Source organism: Lagopus leucura, unplaced genomic scaffold (assembly GCF_019238085.1).
Source record: "Lagopus leucura isolate 7727_CA_CO unplaced genomic scaffold, USGS_WTPT01 Super-Scaffold_100159, whole genome shotgun sequence".
Classification (NCBI taxonomy): Eukaryota; Metazoa; Chordata; class Aves; order Galliformes; family Phasianidae; genus Lagopus; species Lagopus leucura.
In genome coordinates, this window is record NW_024962335.1 from 14,113,795 (window position 1) to 14,122,429 (window position 8,635).

General features: G+C 43.6%; 1 protein-coding gene across 3 annotated transcripts in view; it reads right to left on the minus strand.

Moving 5' to 3' along the window:
• The window catches only part of HMGXB4 (HMG-box containing 4), a 14,266-nt gene extending 7,745 nt beyond the window's left edge, over nucleotides 1-6,521 (minus strand). Inside the window, exons 1-5 of one of the 3 annotated variants that reach the window (XM_042890231.1) lie at nucleotides 6,448-6,521; nucleotides 4,169-4,274; nucleotides 3,467-3,570; nucleotides 2,044-2,119; nucleotides 1-1,066 (exon numbers count right to left, since the gene is read on the minus strand). The exon at nucleotides 1-1,066 is cut by the window's left edge and continues 187 nt beyond it. In XM_042890231.1, the coding sequence (XP_042746165.1) occupies nucleotides 1-1,066; nucleotides 2,044-2,119; nucleotides 3,467-3,570; nucleotides 4,169-4,199 (1,277 nt within the window). In that variant the 5' untranslated portion in view covers nucleotides 4,200-4,274; nucleotides 6,448-6,521. Of the gene's footprint in view, nucleotides 1,067-2,043; nucleotides 2,120-3,466; nucleotides 3,571-4,168; nucleotides 6,307-6,447 lie in introns of those variants that run through there. The other 2 variants (XM_042890232.1, XM_042890230.1) reach the window with 2 other exon arrangements.
• Between the last annotated feature and the right edge of the window lie 2,114 nt (nucleotides 6,522-8,635).

Consider the following 8,635-nt stretch of genomic DNA (forward strand, 5'->3'; position numbering starts at 1 on the left):
TCTCTTTCCTTTTCTTTTTCTCTTTCCTTTTCTTTTTCTCTTTCCTTTTCTTTTTCTCTTTCCTTTTCTTTTTCTCTTTCTTTTTCTCTTTCCTTTTCTCTATCCTTCTCTTTTTCTCTTTCCTTCTCCTTTTCTCTTTCCTTTTCTTTTTCCCACTTCTCAGTTCTTTCCTTCTCCTTTTCTTCCCTTTTCCTCCTCTTCTCAATTTGTCCATCTGAGTGAAAAACAGTAGGATGAGGTGGAGGAAGAACATAGGGAGCGCTGGGAGGAGGAGGTGGTGATACTGTTATTTCTGTTACTGCCACAGAAGAGTGCCCTGAACTCTTCTTAGACTTAGAGTGCCTCTTCTCTCTGTGCCTCTCCTTGTCTTTTTTTTTCTTACTTTTTTTTGATTTCTTTTTCTTCTTGATTTCCCGGTAGGAGTCATCTATCACTAGCTCACCGGCCTCCAATTCCCCACCAGAAGAGGATCCCGATTCTGGCTGTGCCTCCATACCTGAAATCTCATACTCACTCCCATGGCCTTCTGAAAAAACAGATGTCTCACTACCAAAAGTCTCAGAAGGGGGATGTGAGTCTGGAGGTTTGTGCTTCTTCCGAGATGACTTCAGGAAGCTATGCAGTTCGTGACCCAGATGGAATGACCCTTGCTCATCTCGAGACGATTTCTTTGAGGACTTTCTTGAGAAAGAATCATCATCTGTTGCACTGCTTTTCTCTTTTGGTGAAAGGATAAGTTTCATCTTCAAGCCATCGGGCTCACGAAGAGTAAGTGTCTCTGTGTTCACGTAAAGAGGTTTCATTTTTTTAGTTTTGTGGAAGCTGCTGTCGTCCACGGAGTGCTCAGCACTGCTCCCACTCATCTTCTTCTTGTGGTGCTCCTTTCTGCTTTCAGAATGTCCAGAGGAAGAATAAGATGATTTTTCAGAGGTCTTCTTTGAAGACTTAGAGCTTGTGGACAAAGGTGTGGCGATAGCCTTGAGTAGATCCATGTTTTTGTCAGTGGAGGATGGGCTAGAAACTGCTTTTTTTTTCTTCTTTGATGGTAGATCCAAAGATGAAAGACCTGAAAAAGGTCAAGAGAGCTGCTCATCAAGACAATTCTCTTAAAGATGGCATTACACAAACCAAAAGTGAAGTGGGAATCCTGCAATACTTATTACAGCTAAGTGATTTTCATCTTGGCTGAAGGAGGTCTCTGAAACTTGCAGTCAGCTCAGTGTGTCCTTACAGAAAACAATTCAGGAGCTGTAACACCAGAGCTGGTCAATCTATTTAATGAAGAAGGACAGAACGGGAAAGTTCTTGCATTTCATCTAAGTTTGTATTCTAACACGAACCAGCATATTTTGATAAAAATATATCTTACTAAGCCTGAAATATTACAAGCTTATAACACTACTTTCAGCCCTGGAGGGACCAATGAACTGATAGCATAAGCTTTTTCATTCTGAAAATAGATTTTTTACTAATTTCAGCTTGCAAAGATATTCCAAAGACTTGGCGTTCTTTTCGCATTGGGACAAAAATAAATCTTCAGCCAGTTAAGCTCTTATGAACAGGATTGTCATTTTCTGGGCAGCTTTTTCATTGTGAGAATAATGCTTCTGTATACAAACTGAACCAAAAAGTAATCATATTGTATTCCGACACATCCTATTTTTATTAATTCAGACAATTAATTAGTATTATTTGCAAGTAAGACTGCAGCTTGTAATGCAATAGGGAAAAAAAAGAATGCAAATGCCAAAAAGGAAGGTATGAGTTAGAAAACTACAACTTGACAGTGAACAGACGAGTGGAAAATCTCTGCTCCAACAACAGCAACTTGTTAAGCTAAACTCTGAAAACATCATGTACTGATCTTTAGCTTTTGGTGCAGCAGAAACCCAATCAGTCAGGTGTCTGACTACTTGGCCTAAGCCCAGTTGGTGTACTTTTCCCCCTGATAAAGCTCTAACTGCAGCATTTGATGCCATTGGTTTAACAGCATACTTTCCTCCAAGTTCATTATCTGCTTCCCCTGTCTGATTGCCGTCTTACCCCTGGAGCAGAACTCATCGGAGGAATGCTTCCTCTTCTTTTTGTGATGTTCTGTCCCCGAAAAGACCTCACTGTCCTAGAATAATAATAATAATAACAAAAAAAAGCTGACAAATGAGATGGAAATAATATGAGATTCACATGGACTGCCAACAGAGATAATTTGTGGAAGGTATCAAGAGATACTAGTACTGCTATAATGCCAAGCAAGCCTATGTATGAATCAGTACTCTTATTATAGGTGCTAAATCAGCGAAGAAAACATAGTATGTCACCAGGAATCCATAGTGTAGGTTCAAGGTAGAAGGCAAAAAGCATAGTACAGATACATGAGGGAACAAAAAAATGCAGTTTTAGAATAGGCTTCAGCATACCAGACAACTAAGAGGCATCAAGCTTTCTTTGGAAACTGCAGTACAATAGGACCTGAAATACAAATAGAAACTGAAATACAAATCTCTATAGGGATCCCTCCTTCAGTGAAAGAATTAATACACAGGAATACTTGAAAAAGTACACTTGAGAAGAAACAGACAATGAAAGACAGCACTTGGACATCAGCTGATGAGTTGGTAAAAGACATCCACTTCTTAATCAAGCTGAGAAATAACTAAGTGTGCACAGGCTGTCAAGCCTTAAAAATGAAAGTGAGCAGCGCATATTTAATATAGTGAAGAAGATAAAAGAAATGAAAGAAGGCACAGAGAGGTGACAATCAAAATGATGGGCCACAAAATGGACCTTGGTAGCTCATGTAAGCCAATTATAATCTCTTTACCAATTTATGGTCTGAAAATGAAGTTCCTCTATAGCATTTCAAATATGTGGCAGAAGATTTTCATTTTTAAACTAGATCTTCTTTTCCAGAATTGAAAATTTTAAAAACAATTGCAAGTAGCCACCTTTGAGCTAACAGCAGAATCTAACAGCAGAGCTCCAAGAGGAAAGTTTTAAAGAAACTTAAGCTGTTGCTTCATGATTTCGGAGTTAAGGCCCCAGGGAAACAGGGCAAATTTATACCTCTCAAGAGCTATAATTTCAGGCTGTCTGCAACAGCCACGAGTTCACATTTTATTCATACTTTGCTGCCTTTTTATGCAACTATACATTCTAAAAATATTACTTTTTATGTAAAAAGTCATTCAGACTATCTCAGTATTTGCAGGGCTGTACATCAAGTCTAGGAAAAAATACTACTGCCCTATTTTCTGAGGCAAAGAAATCAGAATCAGTTTTAACTGGGACTGACCCCCTCCATTTACCCGGCGAAGCTACCGAACAATTCAGGACACAATTAACAGCTCTTGCTTTTTTCTACAGGAATTTTTCTATACAAAAGGACTTTTAAGCAACCCATCCCATTTTGTCTCAAGCTTTATACACTTTCTTACACCTTCAAAGTTTTCTCTGCAGGCTTTCTGACCTGAGCTGTTATCCTCTCCTCCTCTTGCACGACATCCTTGTAATATCGCTTTTTCTCTCGATGTGCTCTGATGTCATCAGCACTTCGGTCACTCTCTAGGAATTCTAAGATGAATGTGAAACAAGAAAAGAAAGAAAAATGAGATACCATGTCAAGAGACAACAGACACATGGACTACATACAAAATAAGACAGCACTGAACGTTGGCACACAATGATGCACAAAACCCAGCAAGCACTAGAGACTAAAAGATAATATTCTGTACTTTCTGACACAGGACAGGGTTCAGTGCTCCAATATAACCTGCTATAACACAGGTTCTCAAGATTTGATTTCTAATCCTTTTAGATTTCTTTCTGAAGATAACTGAACTTAAAAACGTTGCCATGACTAACCATACCCCTGGCCTCCCGTTTCATTGACCTGGCTGGGAGGAGAAAGGCTGCAGTGGCAGAGTTCCCAATTGTGGTGTTTGCTCTATGAAATACCACCCGTTTCTCTAATCCCATTACTTTTCATCTGGAAGTCAAGGGCTTGGGATCCTGCAAAAACTAGTCCAGATAAAATTGAAAGGTTAATACCCTTCAGTGATCCACAGGAGACTAACTTCCTTTTCCACTCTCTGACTCTGTGACCCGGTGAGGGCTGCAGAGTGTACCCTTTTTCTTGGCTACTCCCTCTGAGATTATGAAGCAGTCATACCTTCTTTCTTCTTGGAGTCATCATAAGCCATGGTGGTCCTGCAGAAGCCTGAGAATATGTTGCCACGTCTGGGCTCCTTCCCCTGTTCCCATCTACAGGAAAAGTTCTGAGAAACAGAGAATGAAAATAACCCTCCCATCAGGAAGAACCACAACGTAAAATGGGAAACAACACCCGAACAAAATGAAGATTCTCTGGAAGACAGTGGGAAAGTCTTCTTCCTCATCCATCCTTCAGATGTGATGGAATTTTTTTTTTTTTAAATTAAGATGGAGATTTTTTTGTTGTTTGTTATTTTAAAAATGTAGCAGGACCACTTCTTCCTTGTAAAATCTCCAGGTCACTTACGTAATTTATCCACAGAAATGGAAAGTGGGGAGAATATAGCTGTTTGATTTTTGTCACAAATGAAATTGTACCTGAACTTGTATTAAAGACATGTTTTGGCAGAAACCACTGTATCAAAGAGTGAGACAGTTAAAGAGAAATAACGAATTCTTGAATTTCAGATGAAGCAAAGGAAAAGACAGGCATGCATCATTGTGCTTTATAAGGATTGTTTCAAATCCTCTGAGCTTAAGGGTTTCACATTTTGTAGTGAAGGTGTACATCTTGCTGATGAGCTTCCTGACACTACCACTGCAGCCATTCTGAATGCCAGCCATGGGAAAGGAAACAGTGGAAAGTGCTCTTTTTTACTAGCACTTCTGCAGCACCCTTCCCCTGGCAGCTTCCAAATCTCAGGTCTCTTCTGAGTTATTCTATTCTACAGCTGCTAGCATACAGAAGAACAGCACCACTGCGCAATAGCTGCACTTCAGTTCTCTAAGAAAACTGATTTTGTTCTTCAAAAGTGAGGTAAGCAAATGGCTTAACATGAAAAGATTACCTCTTTTCATAAGAGATTAAACCAATTGCACTTAAATGATTTTTTAATGTTTGTGTGCGAATGCTCAGCCACAAAGATGATGCAGTTTGCCCTTTCTAGCTGACACAGGCATGGAGCCACATTTAAGTTACTTTGAGATCAGTGAACTTCCACTACATCTTTGTGTATACATTGAGTTAATAAACAAATGGCTGGAGGGTACAAAGTATTCATCTGATTGTGGTTACTTATGTGAAAGAACAAAGTTGCAACTATTTCAAGCTAAGGGTTATACAGGTGTTTCTGTTAAAGTTTGTGAGAATTCAAGAGAACACAAGTTCTGGGAAACCACCCAACTCAAGATGTTTCCAGTCACCATTCTGACCACCAGACATTGTTGTTAGTAAACACCGCAATTTGTAGGCAGAATTTGTGCACGCACCCAACAGCTTCACAAGCATCTTGCCATTATGAGATCTGACAATCTTAAAGGAGATCTTGAAAAGACCTGATGCTCAGCTCTTCGTAGTCTGATGGACTTCAGCAGGAGCACACACAATACTGAAGCACTGTGCTCAGGGCCTATCCTTAAATATTGAGGGTGGTCAGGTCCTGGAACAGGCTCCTCATGGCAATGGTCACGGACTCAAGCTGTCTGAGTTCAAGGAGTGTTCACACAATGCTCTCAGACACAGGGTCTGATTTTGGGTGGTCCAGTACGGAGCCAGAAGTTGGACTCGATGATCCTTGTGGGTGCCTTCCAACTAGGGATGTTTGGTGATAAATACTGCTCAGCAAACCAAAGCTGATGACAGTCATTCATGAAGAGATGACTTGGAGAATATGCGGGCAACACTCTTAGACACAGAGTTTGAGTTTTGGGTGGTCCAGTGTGGAGCCAGGGGTTGGACTCGACAGTCCTTATGGATCCCTCTGTAACACTATGGTAGCTGTAGGCACAGCTTCCAATCTCTTTTTGAAGCTTAGGCAAGCAGCCTGTCAGCTATATTTACTGGTAGATAACACCTAAAGGAACACACGACCTAGACCCTGCGCATAAAGAACATAGCCTGAACTTGTCTTGCACTACAACTGCCATTCGGTTCCACGGCTCCGGCACTGAGGAAGCACTGGGAGCAGCGCTCTTCCCACGCTCCCGTTCCCTCACACCCACGGCTGCAGAACCGAGGCCCTGCGTGCTCTCCCGGGGGGCTGATGCGTTTCTGTCCTCCCGGGTGGGACCGGCTCCCTCGCTTCACTTCCCGCCACCGCTCCCAGAGCCTGACGCGAGCCCAGGTCCGCCGACGCCCCACATCCCGGGCTCAGGCACGAGCCCCGGCCCCGCCGCCTCCGTTTGAAGCGGGCTCAGCCGCCCCGCTCGCTCCCGCCCGCCGCTCGCTCGTTCTCTCACCCGAGCGGGCCCCGGCCTCACTCCAGCCCGCGGCTCCGCCCCTGCAGCAGGCCTGGGCGTGCCCCCGTGGCGGCGAGCGCTGTCGGCCTGCGGTGCCGAACGGAGGGAGGGGAAGGTAGGAGGCGCGCGGCCGCCTCACTCCGCGCCGCCGCTTCGCGCCGCGATGCCTCCCGCCACCGCCATCTTGGAGAAGGAGACAAGGGACTGCCGCCCGGCGCCAAGGGCGGCCAGCCGAGCGCCGAGCGCCTCTAACGAGGAGTGGGGGCGGGGCAGGAGGTGGTGAGCGGGAATGCCGAGAGCATCGATGGGCGGGCTGGCGGGAAGAGTCGTGCTCCAAAGCCTAGAGCGGAACATGGAGTCATACGGGTTGCAAAAGAAATCTAAGATCCGAGGTTCAATCGCCACCCCACCCCATCACGCCCACTAACCATGTCCTCAGTGCCACATCCACACGGTTCTGGAACACCTCCAGGGACGGTGACTGCACCACCTCCCTGGGCAGCCTGTGCCACTGCAGCACCGCTCTTCCTGAGAAGTTTCTCCTGTTATCCACCCTGAACTTGTCCTGCAGCATCATGACACAGCTTCCCCTCTCACCATGGCTTTTTAATAGACAAGGCCTAGAGATGGCTCTGTATGCAGGGTAGGTTGGTTTTGGTTGGTTATGCTTACTGCAGTGGATCTATAGGAAAGAGTGAAATCCTGTTACTAAGCAGTTACAGAGGCAGCACTTGTGTGCGATTAGTCAGGCACTGACTGCTTTGTTTGCTCAAAGGTCCCTGTTCAACAAACCTCAGCTGATTCTTAGCTCAAATCCTATCATCTCTATTGACGTAGGACTCTTCCTTTTATTTAGATGCTCACAGATACTCATATGACTGTCAGGGACCACTGCCAGTCACATGCTGCCTGCAGACCACAATTCCCAGCCATACGTGAAGGTAAACCTGTCCCATCACTGATATGCTGCTTCCCCAGTGCTTACATATCTGCTTTCTGGTCTTGCTGATGGTTTTGTTACTTAAGGAATACAGAACACAATTTCTTCATTACAGTAGGGCTTAGAGGAATTAAAAAGGGAGAAGGGCCTATGTCTGTTACACTACATGAATGTATAGTGTGATCCGTATTACAGATGGTAATAAAGTTGCGCAACCACAATGCACAGCTCCACTATCTCTTAGGATAAATACAAGAGCTGTGCAGAGGTTGCCGTGCATGTACACATGCATGTCTGCTGCAGACAAAACTCTCTAAAAATGCTCCTTGCTCTCCAACCCATAACCCAGTGGAAAAGTGCCTTTGCAGATTTATGGCCAGAACCTTACCAGAGGCTGAACTCACCATGCCGTGCTCTTTGCCATCTTGCTGGTGCTACAGACTTCATGGAAGCAGCAGGCAATGCCTGGAAGTGCTTGGACATGTCAGCCTAAAGGAAACAGCAGCAAGTCAGAATAAGACATTAGCATGGCTGGGAGAGGCTAGGTGCAGCCTAAAGGAACAGAGATTGCTTTGAAAATCAAACGCCTAAATTACCCTGGTATTTGATGATGACAAGTATTTGATAATGATAGCCAGTAAATGTGCAGGGAAGGTATGTTTAATATCCTGTACCATAAAATGAGAAAGGATTCAAGCTCCCCTACAGCTTAATGTTTTCAGCGCTGGATGGTTCAGTGGTATTAGAATGTGACGGTGATTGCTTGTGGAGGAGAGAGAATGAATTTGCAGATGAATTTGCAAAAATAAGCATATAGCAGGATACTTGCATATAAAGCTACTGAAGCACCAATCATTCAGATTTCCCTTGGTGAGACTTACTTATGTGCCCTTCCTCCCACAGAAAATAATAATAGTAGGAGTAGTAGTAATTGTAATAGTAATAGTAATAACAACAATAACAACATATAGTCCTTCCTACTGCACTTCTCATCAGAGCAGAAATGTACAGAAAAGCTCATTTCAATCATTCCCATTTTTCTGAGCTAATACAAAGAACCAGCCAACACAAATCACTAGCATTTTCTGGCTGGTATTAAGTGATTCAGTCTTTCCCTGTACTAGAAAATCTAGAAATCCTTTCAGAGTGTACACCTGGACTATATGCTTCAAATCCTTCACACTCAACAGAATTCCTTCCTTCCTTCCTTCCTTCCTTCCTTCCTTCCTTCCTTCCTTCCTTCCTTCC